At 44.2% G+C, this 19973-nt stretch overlaps 1 protein-coding gene across 1 annotated transcript in view; it reads right to left on the bottom strand.

Annotated features, from left to right (window-relative positions):
- Window positions 1-300: 300 nt before the first annotated feature.
- The window catches only part of CDC25B (cell division cycle 25B), a 34614-nt gene continuing 14941 nt past the window's right edge, over window positions 301-19973 (bottom strand). Inside the window, exons 4-16 of the mRNA XM_089526424.1 lie at window positions 18930-18971; window positions 16068-16104; window positions 15397-15501; window positions 14932-15045; window positions 14364-14498; window positions 11426-11503; window positions 10868-11044; window positions 8620-8715; window positions 8341-8403; window positions 7861-7959; window positions 6466-6599; window positions 5901-6012; window positions 301-4916 (exon numbers count right to left, since the gene is read on the bottom strand). Of these exons, the coding sequence (XP_089382550.1) occupies window positions 4776-4916; window positions 5901-6012; window positions 6466-6599; window positions 7861-7959; window positions 8341-8403; window positions 8620-8715; window positions 10868-11044; window positions 11426-11503; window positions 14364-14498; window positions 14932-15045; window positions 15397-15501; window positions 16068-16104; window positions 18930-18971 (1333 nt within the window). The 3' untranslated portion in view covers window positions 301-4775. The remainder of the gene's footprint in view (window positions 4917-5900; window positions 6013-6465; window positions 6600-7860; window positions 7960-8340; window positions 8404-8619; window positions 8716-10867; window positions 11045-11425; window positions 11504-14363; window positions 14499-14931; window positions 15046-15396; window positions 15502-16067; window positions 16105-18929; window positions 18972-19973) is intronic.

The following is a 19973-nucleotide window of genomic DNA, read 5'->3' on the forward strand; positions in this document are numbered from 1 at the left end:
TGATTTGAAGAAGGGCGGTATAAAAATAAAACTTTTATTATTATTATTTATTTATCTCCAGCGGTTTGGTTCCAGAACCCCCCCATGAATACCAAAATCCATGGATGCTCAAGTCCCATTAAATATAATGGCATAGTAAAATGGTGCCCCTTATGTAAAAGGGCAAAATCAAGGTTTGCCTATGGGAATTTGTATATTTTTAAAGAATTTTCAAGCCGCAAATGCTTGAATCTGTGGACAACTTCCACCTCATAATTATACTATTATAAATAAATAATAATTGAGTTTCCATCTCCGCACAGAAGATCGGGATCCAAGACATTTCCCGCAACCTAGCAGTTTATTTGCTCCCTGATTACAGCTGACTGCATAGGAAACAATATCTTTTAAAAAGCATTTTACATTGATGTTCGTGTTACAAAGACATACAGAAGCCGAATTCTTGCCTTGCAAGGTCTGAAAATGACCAAGTCAGCCTCTGCCACCCCCTCCCTGCCCCACAAAATGCAAAATTTTAGCTCATTTCCAAAAGCCCTGGTCTCAATAACCAGGAGCAGGTTCCAAAATCCAAAACCCATGGCCACATATTGGAGGAGGCCCACTTCTCCCTGCCTTCCACTGGACACCCGCATTCATCTGTGGCCCAAAAAGGCCTGGCTCAGGGCACGCATGTTCTGACACAGCAGCCTTTAAGGAGAGCGCTTCCCAAGAAGCTTCACAACTCAAGTGTGAGAGAAGGAGTCTGGTTTCCCCCTTTCACACTTTTAGTTTTCTCACAACCCCAGAAAGTAATTGGGATAAGCTCACAGCGTTCACAGTAGAAGGGGTGGATTGTGACTTGCATTATGTACAACGGAATGAGAAAGCGAATCCTAGAAGTGGTTTTTTATAAGCTTAGGGTGGTGAGGAGAAGGCAGGCCCTGCAGAAAGACCCTCTCCAACGCGGCAGCTAGTAAGCAACCGCCCCAAATGCTTTCTCCAGGGCTGAAGTCAGACAGAAGAACTCAGCCACTACCCTTGGAGAACAAGACCAGCAGCCAAGTTAGGGATGGCAATGAGAAGATGGCATATCAAACCACACAGTGGCATTGCGATAGGTTTAAATTACACTGAGAAAGGTTTTTGTTTTTTTAAAAAAAGAAACATCACACATACCCAAATCACACACACAACCTCAGGCGTTGCAAGGAACCATCTTATGGGGAAAAAACTTAAGTGTGGTCTTCCCTAAATCTGGAAGCATGCTTGGACCCATCAATGCTCAGCGGCAAAGGGAGGTAAGCATCTCCCTCTTCCAAACTTCAGGAAAGTCAAGGGAAACCTGCTTATTCTTTATCTTCCCTTTGGATCCTTGCAGCACCATACTCCAAGCTTACCTCAGCTTCCAAAATAGTGAAATGAGAAGACAGGGTACCTTTTTTCCCTTCAGAGCTTCCTGACTATCCCCACCCTCATCCCACCCACCGCAACTGAGGTCCCCAAGTCCTCCCTCATTCCCTTCCAAGAAGGACCTCAAAATATGTATTTTTTAAAGTGTTGCCCTGTTTCCTCCTCTTCCACCTCAAAACATGGTTGCCTTCGCAGCATCCAAGATGTCGGGCTCATTATAAATTAACTGTACAAAATCACAAGGCACATGGTCTAAAAGGGTTGGCAGGTCAGAATGGGATTGCATTGCTTTGGTTCGAAAGAAAGGCTACTTAAAAATAGTACGCTTTTTACAAAAACAAAACAAAACCTCTACTTCTTACATATTGGTACTAAATACTAAAATTGCTTCAAATGAGGCCGACGGGCTGACTTTTCTTTTAAAAAACAATTGTTTTTATTTTAAAACAACTGCCTGATGACCTTAAAAAAGCTCTTGGCAGCTGTAAAAACCTTCCATGATCTCTAGCCAGAAAGCGGCAGAGATAAGAATGCTTCAGCCAAGTGGCTGGCAGTGTCTGTCCCTTCTCACATTCATATCTACCAACTTAAAATTGGAAACTTTGTTCCCCAATAACACGCTGTTGTCTGTGGTTCCCAACCTCTGGTACTCCAGGTGTTTTTGACTGCAATACCCAGATGCCCTAGCCAGGTTGACCAGCAGGAATTCTGGGTGCTCAGGTCCCTAACATCTAAAGGACCAAAGGTCGGGAACCACTGGTTTAGACGGATTATGGGGATGCAGGCCTAAATGCCACAACAGGGAGTGGTGGAGATGCCCATGTATTCTCACCCACCCCAATAAAGAGCAATGCCAGGAAGCTGAGAGCCAATGGTTTTGGGCACTAGAAGTGGCACTCGTCACAGAGTGCTCGCACCCTCACACAAAGCAATCAGTCCTTTCCGTGCAAATTAAAAAGGCTTCTAAGTGCTCTCCACCCACTCCCCCCCCCAAAAAAAAAATCTGGAATATGCTTCTGAAAGAGGCTTGCGTCACAGCCAATGTACCAATGCTACATTATGCACCTAACCACATGTGGAACATGGGGCAGGCTTTATTATGGATAAAAGCAGTGTTTGGGGAGCTTGCATGGATGAAAGAAGGGCTTTGGAAAACAATGTCCACTGGGGACGTCTGGAAATTAAGTGTCACAAACAAATTTAACTTTTCCAAGCTCTGTATTAAGTTCTTTAAAACTAAAGGGCAGCCAGGAGTGGGCACAGAACTACCTCTGTTGGATAATTTATGGAGCCTGCTAACCATTTATGCTCACTGGCTGCCCTTGTTTTATGGCAGCCTATGCTAGCTTCACAACTGTTCCAGGTGTGAAGCAACTGCAGTTTGCTGCCAAGTAGCAGTTTGAAAAGGTAACTAAGAAGACAAATAACCAAGGCTAGGTTAAGGGATTGCCTTTTGACTTCAGTTGCCCCAAAGCAGGTAACTTCTTACACCTAATGCCTAGGGAAAGAGTTTGGTTGGTTCTGCAGTTTTTGCTAGCTTTACTGAAGACTTCCTCAGCTCACAAGTTCTGGTCCACAAGTGCTAAGCAACTGGGCCAGGAGGAAGCCTTTGTCTTTTCTTCACTGATGGCAATACGATGCCAGAAACACATAAGGCTGGGCTGAGACCAGACTAAGGGCAGAAAATGGAGAAGGGATTAGCACAGCAATGTCACAGTGGCTGCTCCTTTAAGAAAAAATTGAGCCTTTCAGCCAAGATCGCTAAACTAGGGAAAGTGAAGGAACCTGCCCTGTGACACTGCATGGCATAAATACTTTGGGTGCTTTCCATTCTCCAAGTTCTCACCTGCCGTCTGGAGTCAGATAAATTAGGCAAAGGTGTTACTGACCCTAGGGACAAATCATGCCTCTTGTTTTTCATATTCCTGTGTTCTTCCACATTTTCCTTCCCAAAAGATAGCAATTAGGAGGAAGATGTGTGGGTAGATGGGGGGATGGCATAATCCCGCATCAGAATTAGCCTTGCGAGTGGCTATATCTATACTTTTCATGTCATTTTCAAATGATTGGCTAAAAATAAAACTTCTCTCTGTATTTTAGCAGTTAAAACTACCTTTTTTAGAACTAGAACAGTATCTGGCCAGGTTGGTTCAATCATCTTTAACAAGTCTCTCCCAGTGGCATACAGGCTCCAAAAACAAACACTGTTTCTCTCACAGCCACTCTGGTCTGATTTAGATAGACATGCCAAAAAGTTGGGATGCTTTCAAGTCAAAGAGTCTTCTGCATGATCTCACAGCTAAGGAAAGAAAAACCTTCTATCGCATTAAAACTTAAAAATCCTAAAACTGTATACAAAGTCCTCAACCTCCAAGTTCTGTTTTCAAAGCATCACCAGTGAGAAACAGTTTTATCTCCAACTGGGTTCTTCTTCACAGACTGTTGAAACCAGAATGGAAGACAGGCTTTGGCTCCGCCAATAGTTTCCTCTTTTTTTCCACAGATGGTTTCTTTTCTGCAAAATCTCTGCAGTGATTCCCTTTTCTCCACAACCCACCCAAAAGCCTAAAGGGATTCCCTGAGACATCCATGTTTTGCATACAGGTTTTTTAAAAAGTAATACCCTGTCTCCTCAAACACTATCTCTCAAGAGGACATTCTTACTCTTCCCAATGTATAAGCCAAGGACTGCTGCATGAAAACATCTGTCAGATGACCATAAACATTTAAAACAGCTCCCTAGTTGCATCTTGTCCCGCTCACCTTCCTGGCAAGACTGAAGGCTACATGAGAAACAACACACACGCACAGGTACACATTCACTACCACTGCATAGGTCCCGTGCTGAGCGTACACAGCAAGACCGAGTGGTGTTCCCAATAGCTGCCTGGTTTTCCTCTGACTTGAAGACAGACGTCCCAAAACCTGAGAGGAAGAAGGTTTCCCACTCTGGTCAGGTCTTCTGTGGGCTTCCTGGTTGAGGGAGGAGATGTTCCAGGTTGCAAAGAGATGCCTCCACTCCCTCTCAAAGCCAAGAAGAGGATCACATTCACCACGTCAAAAATCTCAAGCCCTGAGGAAGATTCACAGCATTGCATTGGATTCCAGCCTGCTGGAGCTAGAGATATTGTCACTGCCAGGATAGTTGTAAGACAAGTTGTCATGTCCCCCTCTCATCTTTTCCATCAGCCAATGTCTCTTCCCAAAATGAAACTAGCGAAATGGGTTGTCTTGGTTTTAACACTTCACCAGAAGCCTCCTCTGGATGACGCAGAGGAACAAAGACCACTCTGTTCACAATCTGTGAAGGAGCTTGGCCCCGTCCAGTCTTTCTCTTCCCACCCCAAACTGTCTCCCTCCCAACCCCAAAAGCCCCCGCTGTCCACTTAGAAGTTTTTCATGCGGCTGTAGAGCTCTCGCTTGCTCTTCTCCCCTGCCCATGTGCGGCTCTTCAGGCGGAACATGCGCAGGTCTTCCTTGAAGTCCTTGTGGTGCATCGGACGGTAGTTTTGTGGTTCACAGTGCATCTGGAGGGGAGGGTGAAGGAGGACAGTCAATGGAAAGAGAGAAAGAAAAGACAGAACAGTGTTTAGTAGGCAACCCAAAAGCAAACCAGCCTCTTCACAGATGCAGATAAGAGGCGATTTAAACAGCTGTAACTGAGGTGGGTTATAAACCACCGCTTTGCGGCGATCAGCCGCCGCCGCTGTTTTCTCCGTAAGGGAGCCGCTGCAGCCAAACCGCGCGGCTCCGTTACGGAGCAAAAAAGAAGCTCCAAAATGGAGCTTCTTTCCACTGGCGCACTCGCGACGTCATAGGCACCGCGACACGTCTGGACGCTATGCGTCCAAGACGTAAACATGGCGGCGGCCATCTGGAACGGCCGTCACCAAAAAATACGTAGTGACTACGTATTAGGGTTAGGGGGTGCAGAAGCACCGCACCTTCCTAACCCTAATACGTAGTCACTACGTATTTTTTAGCGGTCTGTAACCCGCCTGAAAGAGACTTAGCAGCAGCCTCTCTGAAACAGGCTTCTGGGTAGAAAATTTCACCAGTCTCACCATCCCCTTTCAGGACTCTGTTGAGCTTTGTTTTTATTGATTTTTTCAAGCATGATTATTAAAAGAAAAACAGAATAAATCTTCCTGACTGAGAATTAGAATTATGAAAACATACTAGCTCTTTTGGGACAAGTTAACTAATTATTGCCTCTCTGAGGATTTTGGATTCTTTTCTCCTCACAGGATTACATATTATATTATATATATTACATACATATTATAGGCTGTGTAACTTGTATGGAGTTCTGCAGGTTTTCTATCTCTCTCTTTTTCAAGAAACAAACCACTGACAGCTAAGCCTGTGAACAGCGATCCATCATCATCTGAAACAGTGTTTAGCTGCCATGAGTCCCAGATGTGGAGAAAGATGGGGTGCAAATAAAGATTAAAATAAAACAACCTTTCCTCCCCCAAATTTATCTAAGTCAGCTACCGTAACAAACTCACTTGATATTGTGGGAAAAATTCTTTGTATCCTCCTTTCAAGATATATAATTCAGGATAATGTAGAAAAGGATAATCGTTGGATGCTCTATCTTTCTCCCGGACAAAACGGCACCTTTAAGGGGGGTGAAGGAAGAAACATTAGACCACATTTTACATGCAGGCAAGAGGCAGCATGAAGTCTCTGTCTGTTGCAGATAGCAGTGACCAAGTCATTTCTTGGTAGTGCAAAACATGCAACAATATTTATTCACCAATTACTACCCCCAAATACCTGTTTGCTTCTGCAGTTCCTCTCAAAACAATGACAGGATGTTAACATTTTGAGAAGGACTTCAGAGGGGAATTATTATTACATCTCACCTTTTCCTCCAAGGCTGGGTACAGATTAAAAAATATCTCAATTTTAGCAGCTGCCTCTTTGCAAAGGCTTTCCCAGCATTCATGGATACAAGGCTCACCCATCTCAATGTACAAAACGAACTGTGAGGATCAAGTTATTATTAATTTAACTATAATTATCATCGCCACTACCACCACTAAAGCACCACCAAAAGAAGATACTCACATCCTAGGGCCCCTCTCAGAGGAGAACTCGCAATGGAAGACAACAATCACTCTCTTCGAAGAGTCAAATGGCACAATTGGCTTTTTGAGAAGGAAGTCTTCCACATCTTTTTCGAGAGGTAGGTTGACAGCACCCTAGAGAGAAAGAGGCATGCCATTCCTAGTTCGATGAACCCAGCCTTCCACATTTGCATGGCAACATAAAGACTGTATTTTAATTTATTATGCTGGGTTTGTTGTACAGTCTGGAGACAGTCAGGTCGAAAACTGCTTCTAGACATTTGTAAATAAGATAAATGAACATTACAGGAGCAAAGGGACATCATTTCCCACTTCACCATACCACATATATTGAATTACAGGAAAAGAGATTCTAGCTCAACATTAGGAGGAACTTCCTGACAGTAAGGGATGTTCGACAGTGGAACATATTCCCTCAAAGAGTAGTGGAGTCTCCTCCTTTGGAGGTCTTTAAACAAAGTCTGGATGGCCGTCTGTTGGGGGTGCTTTGATTGTGTTTTCCTGCATGACAGAATGGGGCTGGACTAGATGACCCTTAAGGTCTCTTCCATATCTATGATTGTAAGTATACTATAAAATAGATAAATAAGGATATGTTTGCACAGTCTGTAAAGCCTTGAGTAAAATCCCACTTCTACACTCTGGCTGGGGTACTATTCGGCTATTACTGCTTTGGGCTCTAAAGATGGATGTACTCAAAGAGAGCCAAAAGATTATAGCTCAATCTTTTCCTCCAAGGTGTGTGTGTGTGGGGGGGGGGGTGGAGATGCTTCCCCCAAACCCATTTCTGGGCTCAATTTTTTTTATCATTTATTTTCTGTCGGCACATCAGAACAACTAGAGGAAATGTCTCCCCTTCTTCTCCACCCATGTCTTGTGGGAAGGAAATAGTGTCAGTCATAGTGCTACCTGCCAAAGCACTTGCAGTATATTTTTTAAAGGAAGCTACTGCTGCTGTGCCTCATGTCAACAGCCAACTGCATTAACTCTGAATGTCTCCAATCACCAGATTTTCTCCTATATTTGGGGAGGGGGGCATATGATCAAAACAGACCCAAAACCTTGCCAGCTCTGAACTAGGCAATGGATTCACAGGGCTCATTTCCGCTCAGCATTAAAAAGAAAAGAAAAGGCAGCAAAATCCAGAATTTACTTGATACCATGTTCACCAAGCATTACAAAAACAGCAAAGTAAGTGCCAGGTGTACTCTCCCTGTAAAAGCAAGCACCAGGCCACTGAACTGTGGGGTCAGTAACTGAGCCAAAGTTAGTGAAGTTCTTTGAGGTACAGGTGGGAAAATAAGTCCAGTGTCTCTCTCATAAGGGCCTTTGGTTATGCCTCAGCATTAGGAAGTGTTACAAGAACGGAACCAACCTTGATGTGACCTCCTTCATATTCGTAGGGATATCTGCAATCCACGATCACACAGCTTTCAATGAGGCTGCTGAACTGACCAGTCAGCACAGCCACCATCTGTGGAGAAATAAAACATTTGCTCAAGTAGCTAGTATAAAAACGCACCGTTTCATGTTTGTGTTGTCTCACTATTGCACTGGAGATACTAAGCCCTGCTTGCTTCAGAAGGCAGAGTTTGCCCAGTGCATAACCCACCCACACACTGAAGCAGGTTTATGGCTGTGTCGTGAGAACTCCTTGGCAGCTTAGCTAGGTGTCTGGGGACTATTCTCTCCCTCTGTTTCACACCAAACAACCCAATCCCCTCTGGATAATACAACTAGGCCTTGGTGACCCTTGCTGAAGGCAGGGAAAACATGAGGAAATTTCAGGAAAGGTCACAGCTCTGCAACTTTCAAATACTGTGGAGAAACATTTTGGGAAAATGCATTTTCTTACCATTTCAGGAGAGATATACTTGAGATCCTGATGCTTCCCTTCCACTGTCTGCAGCAGATATGCCTACAATTGGGGGGGGGGGGGGAGGAAAGACAGTGTAAAGAATGAAGAACAAAGCAGAATCAGCTCCCTAAGAGCCCATTTGCTCTGGAAGCTGCAGGAAAAAAAGAAGATATGCTTTCCGCTGACCGTCATTTTAGAGGTCAACTCTTGCTCTTAAGATGCGAGCAGGCAAAGGCTGCCAGGGCCCTTTTCCCTCTTCCTCCTCCCAATCAATACCTTTGAGAAATCACCAATCAGCTCCCTGTGGTCATTGTCCAAGATGCTTGCAATCTCACTGGGGCAGCAGGACCGGGAGCGGACCAGGCGAGGCTTCTAGAAAGAAACAGGAAGAAGGGTGCCTAAGGATGGCATGTGACTATGACTGGGGAATGCGAGGAGAACACCCATCCTGCAAATTCAATGCCTTCCTAATGCAAGAGGCACCTCATGGAGCATACATACAGGTACTGGATTCCTACTTGAACAAGCAGTTATTCTCTGAGGTTCCCAGAACCACTTGAGCCAAAATTCTCTATTCATGATGGATAATCAGTGGCTGCTAACCTAAGTGGAACCTTGCCTGATCCAGCAAGGCAGTGCAAATTTTCACCCATGCAGTGAGCAGGTAGCTTTGTATTGCAACTCCCACAATCCATCACTAGCCATGTAGGTGAGAGCCAATGAGAACTGTAGGCTAAAAAAAATATCTGGATGGCCACAGTTGCCCACCCTTGTTTTACTCCATGTAATCTATCTCCTGCTCATATGTTCTGTATAAGCCCTATGCAGGTGTTCTATGCAATACCTGCCCTTCCCTCCTCCATTCCCACTTTGCCTGCAGAGGTGTCTCATTCAGGTCAAAACCCTGGAAAAGAAAAGGGTCAGAACCACACATGTACAGGAGACTCTGTTTCAGAGTCATTTCTTTTCATGCAGGCTAAGTGACAACTGAGGAGGACAGGGCTTGACTTTTTATAAAGCAGAGGTGGACAAAGTGTGGCCCACAGACCACATATGAAGCCAGGTTGCTCCCTACAAAAGGAAGGTACCACTATCAACATCTTGAAACAATTAGAAAATAATCTCTTGGAAGATGGCCAGCTACCCTTCAACATGCCTCTATATATTTATGGAGACTGGTTCCACGTCACTGTGTTGTGTTCCTTTTCCTGGGGAAGGGAACAACTTTTTCTACCCCAAAATTAAGTGCAATGGGAACTTCAGAGAGCTCATAAACAGACAGGTATACACAGACACCCCAAATCAGATGGGGAAAGAGATCATGACAGGAATAACGGTCCTAGTAGTAACCAATACAGCTTAGAAATTTACCATTTTGGATGGTAACTTCCAGGATCTCCCAGCCAGCATGGCCTATATAACACTGGTGGAATTCTAGGAACTGTTATCCTAATGAATAATATTTTCAAGACCCATCAATCCATCTACTATGGCACGCTTTATTCTGACAAGCTATCACTTGCAAATAAAGGTATGCAAAGCAATCTTGCAGCACCTTTGAGACTAACTAGGCAAAAGAAGTTGCAGCATAAGCTTTTGTAGATTTGGCCTGCTTTCTCAGACACATGGATTGAACACTTCAGTCTAAGCATCTGAGGAAGAGGGCCAAGTCTACAAAACCTTATGCCCAGTTCACTCCATGCATCTGAGGAAGCAGAACAAGTTTACGAGAGCTTATGCTACAACACCTTCCATTCAGTCTCAAAGGTGCCTTTGTATACTGGTATTCCAGACTAACATGGCTATGTCTCTGAATTCTTGCCAACAAAAGGTCTGTCCAGTCACCAGTTGACCATTACTTTTTTCAACTGGAAATGCCAAACCTTCTAAACTACACTATCCACAATGCATGCCTTATGCCACTGACCCATGGCAAACTGCCTCTTGATGCCAAGAAGAGCCACCTCAACTCAAAAGCCTTGAGTTTCTAAATCTTATTACTGCTGTGTGGGGAAGAGTGAAGAGGGTACACTGGAGGTTCAGATAAAAGTACTAACATTTAAAAAAATTAAAACATATGTACCAGAGAAAAGAGTATAAAGTAGAGGGCCATCTGTGTTGCTACTATTCCTCCAACCCTAAGACTTCCTATGCTCTTTCCCCCCAAATCCATTATGCTATGTAGGAAACATCCAAAGGAATCTCCTTTTATGCAGACTGGGGTTGGGAATCATGTTCCCATCCTGCAAAGGTTTTGGGTGCTGCGAACCCCAGAACTTAGGAAAATACATTCCACCTTAGCAAGACCTTCCCGATGCTGTTTGACAGTGGAATACATTGCTTCGGAATGTAATGGGAGTCTTCTTCTTTGGAGGGAGGTGTAGTCTACCAATACGTGAAGGATTACTCAACCCATGCCTCTGTTCTGGAGGAAAACTGGAACTTCAATAGTACTTCCAAAACCTCTGGAGCCAAAATGTCATTCCCCCCACCTCCCACAATAGCCCTGCTACAGTGAATGTACCGGGTCTTCTGTCTTCTCGGCAATAGTGTTGCCTGCCAGGCTCTTCCGCCTCTTGGTTTTCACAGGTGTGTCTTTGTCCTGGGGTCGGTCCAGCCGCTTCAGGATGGGCCGGATGACGCTGCTGGGCATGGACGGAGAGCGGAAAAGACGGCGGCATTTGCCAGTGCTCACCGGAGTCTACTCAGATTTGATGGGTTAGGGAGGAGAGACAGAAAAAGGAATCAGGAAAGTGTGACTTTCCGGCTCAGTACAGTTCATCCAGAATCTGACAAGAAAACAAGACCCCAACTTTTCTGTGGGCCATCCCACCTGGGAAAGAAAGGGACAGGAGGCAGTGACTGCGCTCCCTGAATCTGTACTGTTTGTCCAATGACCTGGCACTTTTCTGTGCCACCCCAGAGACCACACTCATAATGCCTGGCGTCTCTCTCCACACAAACGGGTGAGGAATCTTTGTGCCTCCAGGTATTTTGGCCTTCAATATCTGGAGGCTCACCTCCATCTACTCTAGCCTATCAGACACTTTGACCAAATTAGAGGGGATTAACAGACACATACCAGCTCAGATTCCTCTTCCTTTCTCACCAGAGGAGCCATCAGCAAGTTCTCCATACCCAGCGGGATGTCTGCATCACCCTAGAGTTAGGAAGGAATGGAGTGGGGATGGATGGATGTCACGACTGGCCCAGGAAACTCCCCCATGGATGCTTCAAGACAAGAGAGATCTGCATCTAGTCTTACATCCCACTCTCGCCAAATGAAGAAACACTGGAGGTAAGGTGCTTGATCACAAGAGTATTCAAAGGCAGGAAAAGAATACCCTGAAGGAATTCTATGGCTACAAGCCAAGTCAGATAGCCACAAAGTCACCAATCAAGGAGTGCAGACAACAGCCATTTCCAGGTTCCCATATTTATTAGTTTGAATGCTAAATCTGTTTTTTTGGTGGGGGGTGGGGGTGGAAAGAACATAATTCTTTCACCAGGGCAGACCATGAAGGAAAAGATGATGGCAATCAAAATGGTGAAAGGTCTGAAAACCATGCTCTATGAGGAGTGACTTAAGAAGCTAGGTGTGTTTAGCTTGAAGAAGAGATGGTCAAGAAGGAACACAATAGCCATGTTTCAGTACTGGTCATACTGAGGATGGAGGAAGCTTGTTTTCTATTGCTCAAGAGACTAGGACACAGAGCAATGGTTTCAAGCTACACAAAAAAGAGATTTCACCTCAACATTAGGAGGAACTTCCTGAGGGTCTGTTTGACAGCAGAACACACTCCCTCTGAGTGTGGTGGAGTCTCTTTCTTTGGAGGTTTTTAAACAGAGGCTGGATGGCCATCTGTCAGGAGTGCTTTGATGGAGAGTTCCTGCATGGCAGAAGGGGGGTTGGACGGGGGGGTCTGTTCCAACTCTTACGATTCTATGAAAATAACTTAATAAATGATACCTTTCAGTTGCATATGCAACAGCAAGCCTAGATGTGTACTTATTAAAAGCATATCCATGTTTTGTTACATGTCCCTAAAAATACTTGCAGCTGTCACTTTCCTGCAGTTATTTTTAATGCATTTTCTGATTATTTGCCATCTGCTGTGATGAAGAAGTAAGACTTGTCAACCAAAATGCATTGGACTGTTTAACCAGCACTTGGATCATTTTTATGGTTTGGCTTTATTTCTGGTGCATCCACTACCACTTCCTTGGTATTTTTTTCTTCCAGAAAAAAAAAAAACTTTACAGATGAAATCAGGATTAGTCAGAGGTAAGGAATGGATCCAGCACACACTGGCCTCTCCCAAGAATCCACATTCCCTTCTCACGACACTATCATCAGGGAGATATGAACTTGCATACATCTTCATTAAAATCTCTGAACTCAAATTACGCCAGTGTTTTTGCCTTTGGCTCCAAACCAGCACTGGAACATGGCCACTGAGAACCTCCTGGAAGTTGAATCCTGTTTCGCCCTTTGGGTGAAACTACAAAGTAGGGGGGGTACTTTTTCTGACAGTGGGTAGAATCTTATTTGGGAAAGGCCTCAAAATGGGACGGTGGCACATTCCAGACGTTTGTGGAGCGAAAGCAAAGTGAATGGGGATTAATGTCTCCAATGGAGTAAGAGCCTTTCTGCAACAGATTCCACACCTGCAAGCCCAGCTCAAGCCTAACCAATAGCTTTCAGACAAGCAAAGCCCAGCACAAGCTGAAATAACACCTTTGCAAAGCCCAGCATAAGCCTATACAACAGATTTGACAACTGCTTTCAGACAAGCAAAGCCCTGCACAAGCATAAGCAACAGCTTTCCTTCCTGCAAAGCACAGCCCTGTGTAATTCTCTGTAGGTAACCTAAAGTTCAAACACTTGAAAAAACAACACCTCTGCCTCTTGACTGAGGACAACAGATGAATCCTACAAGCTGGATGGGAAAACTTAGTTTCCCATCCTAGATCTTTAACCTTCCAGACTAGTCCTCCTTCTTCACAGTGTTTTCTCTTGATGTTTTTCTGCACAAAATATAGCATCATGGACATTTCTAATCCTCACACTGCATGACCTGTTGGGACTCAATGCTTCCTCTCTACACCCATCTCTGGAGGAGGTCATGCCACTTGATGAACCAAGGGCTAGGTTTACAAATGCTTTGGCCAATTTTTAAAAATTAATTATTTATTTTTTGCAAAAGGCTGCTTCTCCAAGACTTCACTGCCTAAATCCAACTCAAGCAGAGCCACTGAATATGTTTTATGTAATGGCTGAATTGATTCAATGTGTTTATACTCCAACTGGGAGTAAAAACTGAAGTCAAGCCTGCAAGTTTATTCCTACAAACTGCCCCATGCATTGTGAATTCAGAATGGCTCAGGTAGAGAATGTGATTCTCAACACAAATTCAAAGCCTGCGCACACTGAGAGAAATTGATTTCCTGCATCTATCCATGGTCAGCGTGGCACAGTGGTTTGAATGCCAGACTGTGACTCTGGAGACCAGGGTTCGATTCCCTGCTCATCCATGAAACCCACTGGGGTGACACTGGACAAGCCACACACTCTCAGGGAAAGGCAATGACAAACCTCCTCTGAACAAACCTTCAAAGTAAACCCCATGATAGGGTTACTATAAGTCAGAAACGACTTGAAGGCACACAATCACCACCACCACCACACCTTCAAAAATCACACCTGGTGAACATTCCAGAACAGGTGAAACAGCATTAATGCCAAATGCAGCTTCCCTGCCCCCAAACAAGAAGAAGGAAGGAACAATGAGAACACCCAAGTGAAGAGCCCCATCTTTCACAGCAAGCAATGAGCCAAAGCCATGCATTCTGGAAGGCTAGCAAAAAGATAAAGAGCAAAAAGAGGCAAGCTTTTGGTAGCAACTTCAGCATTTAAAAGAATATACATTAAAGCACAGGGCACACAAATGAACACACAGGCAGTGCCTCAGTTGCCAAGCTAGATTGTCCTGACAATTATGCTTCAACACAATCTTTACCTTCAGCTCCTCTTCATCTAGGATTTCCATAAAGCCATCATCTTCATCAGACATGAAGGATGTCAAAGACGAGTGACGGAGGTGAACGGGGCTTTTACAGTCAGGGATGATGTTCTCCTTATCTGGGCTGCAATACTGAAGACAAGGGACAGAGAAAGAAAATCAACAGGGTCCCAATCACACTTTCTCGAAGGTGTTTCATCAGAACTAATATGGCTAACTTTAACAACTGGAGCTTGCACGCACCTCCCACTAGCTTTTAAAATGTTTGCATAATGCATTTCACTGCTAGACAGCCAGTCTGATGTAGTGCTTTGAGTGTTGGACTAGGACGTTGAGAGACCAACTACGGTTTCAATCCCTGTTTGGCCAGGGAACCCACTAGGTGGCTTTCACATACTTAAATATGGCTATCATGTCACCCCTTAACCTTCTCTTCTCCAAAGTAAAAGTACCCAGCTCCCTAAGTCTCTCCTCAGAGGGCTTTATGGTTTCCAGAGCTTTCACCATTTTGGTCACCCTCCTCTGGACACGCTCCAGCTTGTCAACATCCCTCTTGAATACTCACCATGAGGTCTGGAGCAGAACTAGGTCTCTGTGCAAATGAGTCCTTCTCACCAGCCCCACGAGAGGAGCGCAGTCTGCTGGTCAGATGCTGAGGTTTCTTGAAGATGATTCCTTCCTGGAGAGAGAGAGAGAAGACGGATGCTACTGATGTCCTTGTATGCACTTTTCTCTGTCTTGGTTTTAATTTTGGTAGGACAACTGGAATACCACTGGGAGGGGGAGAGGGGATATAAATGAATAAAATTATCATCAGCATCACCACCACCACCAAGGTAACAGTGTCAACAATGAAGATAATGATGCTACAGCCTTAAAATGACATTGAAAGAGAAGTGTAGAGTGGCCTAAACTCAGCTGCTATCAGCTAGAATCGACTAGTTGGGATTTACAACTGGATTTAGACCAAAAAAGGCAATTTCAGTCTCAGCCTCTCTCTCTCTCACACACACACACACTTCCAACTTACATTTTCCGCTTTGCCATTAAGATTCGAGTCTGTAGCCACAGGATTATTGAACTCCTTCAAGTTTGAGATGTTCCTCAGGGTAGGACTTGCACCCAAAAGCTGCATCTGATTAAGAAATCAATCCATGACTAATAAGCCACTTTCTCCCTCATGTTTCAGACCCCTGGTCTCTCGCTCAGCCAGCCCCCAAGGCTAGATACTATGGGATGCCCAGAAGTAGGGATGACCAGGTTTCTACATTTCTATACAAACTACTGATGGAGAAAGAAAGATCAAGACTTAAGCTCCCCCCCTCAAAGCTGGCTTTTGCACTGAGACTTCACCCAGGAAGCAAGGAGACTCTCTTTCCTGTGAGTATGCAGAGAGCAGAAAGAGCCAGCATGGTGTAGTGGTTTTCAGTGTTGGGCCAGTACTCTGGAAGATCAGGGTTCACATCCCTGCTCAGCCCAGGAAACCCAGTGGTGATGGTTTGAAGAGAAATTACTTCAAGGTCCAGACCATGCTGCCATCTTCCCCCACCCACCTCTTCTAGAATGGAGATGTAAGAAGGTGCAACTCTTAAAGTAGCTCAAAGCAGGTACCCAATTCTTTTACTTTAAAAGTCTGTGACTATTTCAAACCATGGCAATACCCATGGGGAGGGTTAAAGGGGGAAAACAGTTTAAGCTTACTGGCAAGGACTGGATTCTTCGGAAAGGGAAAGAGTCACTGGAAAGCAAAGACAGATATGCAATCAGGTCACAGCCTTCACATAATAATAATAATAATAATAATAATAATAATAATAATAATAATAATAATAAAATTTTATTTATATTTTCCCGCCTCTCCCTGGTGGATCGAAGCGGGATTACAACCCAACAGACAAAAAACCAACAATGAAATACATAAATAGTTAACAATTAAAAAAGAAGCATCAAAAGTGGTGGTATGATGGGAAAACTCCAATCCTGATCAAGGAGATGGAACAGTGTTTCTTATATGAGGTCGGGTGGATAAGCTCGCCAGAAGAGATCCGTCTTAACTGCCCTCTTGAAAGCCTCCAAGAAGGTAGTGAGACGGATCTCTTCCGAGAGATTGTTCCACAATTTTGGAGCAGCTGCAATATACGCTCTTTGGGAAGTTGAAATTAGTCTAATCATTTGTAATTCCAGCAAATTCTTCCCAGATGTTCTGAGAGTGCAGGACGGATTATGTAGGGAGAGGCGTTCCCGCAAGTAACTCAGACTCAAGCCATGTAGAGCTTTAAAGGTAATAACCAACACCTTGCATTGTACCCAGATTATATATATATTATATAATATAGCCTGGTTATGCCAAATCTAAGGGGCTGGCTTATCCAGTGGGCCATCTGCATTTGCTGGAGTTAGGGGCACCAAACATCCATGAAAGCAGAAAAACCACATCTTTAAACCCCCACTTTTTTTTACTTGAGAGAACACCTCTCCAGGAATCTCTAGGTCCTCCAGTGCAAGTCCAGAGGTTGACTACAGAATCACGCTGGAGGACCTACAAATGCCAGCTACATCCTCCAGAAGAACTCCGTGGTCAACTTCCAGAAGAGTGGGGCTGGAGGACCTATCAAATCAGCAAAAGTCGAATTTGCAAATATGGAAGGCCCAACTGCGCATTTGGAAGACCCCAGCAGTAAAGGCTACTGGACCAGTGAGGTGAGGAAATGCATACCCAGAGACTTTGCCAAGACACAGTCATTCACACACAGATGACCTGTGTGCATACAGAGCCAGTACATCAGGCACATACAACCAGCTGCTCCTTCTACCTCATCTTTTTCTTTGCAGAAAAAGAGGTTTTCCCCAAAAGAGCAAGTTTAAAGGTATGCAGCCTCTTCTCTGAATCCATACATCTAGAGATAAATAAAGTTAACCAGATGAAATTCCAATCTATCTGCCTGCCTGCCTACCCAACCTATGGGTCCTGTCACCATTTTGAGGGGGATTACAGAGGAAAACAGGTGTTTGGTCTTACTATGGGGGTGGGGTGACCACAATGGGTGGGGGATTGGCCCCTGGCCCCTATGTTACTTCCCACCCCTGATGTATTCATTGTGAAATTCTCTAGATGATAAGAACCTGTTATTTAGAGGAGAAAAATTGAGCGGAAAAGCAAAAAACAGATTCATCCACCAGGTCTTTTGAGTGCTTTGTTACAAATCTGGTGTATTCTGAGTTAAGTGCACAATCCCCAATTATTCAGCCATGTTTCTGGTGCTGAATTATAGTTTTGCCTTTTTTATGCTCCTGGCAGAGATCACAGAAGACAGGTGCAACATGCTTGTCTTCACAGAGAAAATAACTGTATTGACAGTGAAATTCAGAGATAAGTATTTGGGGTTTTTTGATGATGAATCGTTTTACAACTTTCACCAAAAATTCACAAGCTTCATAAGTCAATAAGAAGAATTGGAAGTCGTTGTTTTTTTTTAAAAAAACGAAGAAGCATAAAATTGAAGAAGAAAAGCTGGTGTCTATCCCTTTGAGTATCCAGGAGTACCTTTGCCCTTTGATTGTGCAGAATGTATGAATTGCGATGTGTGCATCTTTTAATCTAGTCAAAAGACAAAACTACACTTCCCTGCCATCATAATGGAGATCTTCCAAAACCCTTCTCCAAAGCTATTTCAGAAAAGGCTTTCGCTCCCATCTCAAGCACTGGAAGGATAATAAATCCCTCCCTTATGAGACTCTACGGCCTGTTACAGACTGCCAAAATAAAGCTGCTTCGGGTCTCTTTGGAGGTATGCTGTTTAAATGATGCATGGGTCCTAAGAATCCAGAAGCTGCACCAAAGCTGCACTCCAGTGCTTAGGAATGGAGTGTGGCTTTGGCGCAACCTCTGGACTCTTAGGACCCATGCATCATTTAAATAGCATACCTCCAAAGAGACCCGAAGCAGCTTTAGGTCTTAGATGCTGTGCAGAGCTGGGGCGAAGAAAAAGAAAGCTTGCAAGCCTGGAAGAAAAAGAGATCCCACTGAGTTTTTTGGGGGGGTGGCGAGATCTGTCAACAGTCGCAAATGAAATAGAGAAAGGTGGGGGAACGTCACAGGACTGAAAGTCCCAAAGCTTCCCAAAAGTGTGTGCCAAGCACTTCCTAGAGAATAATGCTTTTTAAAAAAACATCAAATGCTACTTTACCATGGATACCGTTCCTAGCATCTTTTCAAAGGTCTTTGGAAACTGACATACAAAAAGTATGCCTCTTGTTTTCTAAGCTGAAATGGTACAGGGTCTGGACACGAGCACATCATGTTCAATTCCCCACATGCACTCAACTCACTGGACAATTTTGGTAGACTGGTTTCCCAGGACACCTGAAAGCCTCAGTGTCACACGGAAGGACAAGAAAATTAACACTCCTTCATATTTTTTGGCCAACCGGAGAAAGAAAAATGAAATTTAATGAATACAAGTGCACACCCCACTCTGGCTGACATCGAGAAATCAGGGACCAAGCAAGAATCACTTTTCCATAAAAACACACACACCAAACCAGCTGAACATCTTTACTTACTTTCGGAGGGCTTTTCGGGATTCCAACATGGTCCTTTCAAACCTGTTGGAAGGAAAGAAATTTGATATTACAGGATTGCAAGAGAGAGAGAGAAAGGTTTCTGTGCACTGAACCATCAGAAAACCAAGGTGTCACTATTTCATCCATCTATGAAAAAGCTTTGCTTTTTGGAACACTGGGACTCTGGAAAACCAGGGTTCAAATCCTTGTTCAGACATGAAAACACATTGAGTGACCACTGAGTCACACCCTTTCAGCCGAAGAGGAAAGCCATGCCATATATGTCTTCTGAACAAATCTTCCCAAGAAAACCCTGGGATACCTTCATCTGAGGGTCAGCACAACTTGAAGGCACATGACAACACCACAACTAGAGGCTGGACTCAGTGGCCTATAAGACATACCCTGCTGTACTTCCTTGCATGTTCTTCCTCATTAACAACATTTGCCATTTTGACTATACTCTGATGCTGCTTGGCCACATGTGTCCTGGTTTTCATTTGTAGTATGTTGGAAGGTATCACCAAAATGCCTAGATACCCTGAAGGCACTAGATCCTGTCTGATCCCGGAAGCTAAGCAGAGTCAGCACTTGTTGGGACTCCCATGGGAGATCACTAACCTTTACCAAGCGTTGTACTCTTTATTTCAGGGGAAGGGACCTCTGAGCATCCCTTGCCTAAGAAAACCCTGTGAAACTCATGGGGTGTCTGTCATTTGACATGCAACCAGGGCTACATCTGCACTACAGAAATAATCCAGGTTAATAGCACTTTGATTGCCAGGGCTCAATGCTACTGAATTCTGGGATTCGCAGTGTTGTGAGACATTTGGCCTTCTCCGTCAGAGAGCTCTGGTGCCACAACTGCAATTCCCAGAATTCCACAGCACTGAGGTATGGCAGTTAAACTGGTGTTGACTTGGATTAGTTCTGCAGTGCGGAAGCAATCTTGAGGTACACAGACACAACATTCCCCATTCCTCTTGAGCAGGCTGTTCCGTGGAGATTCTGGGAGTTTCTGGCCACAAAAAAAAAAAAAAAAAA

Source organism: Sceloporus occidentalis, unplaced genomic scaffold (assembly GCF_023333645.1).
Source record: "Sceloporus occidentalis isolate IW3139 unplaced genomic scaffold, rSceOcc1.0.p SCAF_5, whole genome shotgun sequence".
NCBI lineage: Eukaryota > Metazoa > Chordata > Lepidosauria > Squamata > Phrynosomatidae > Sceloporus > Sceloporus occidentalis.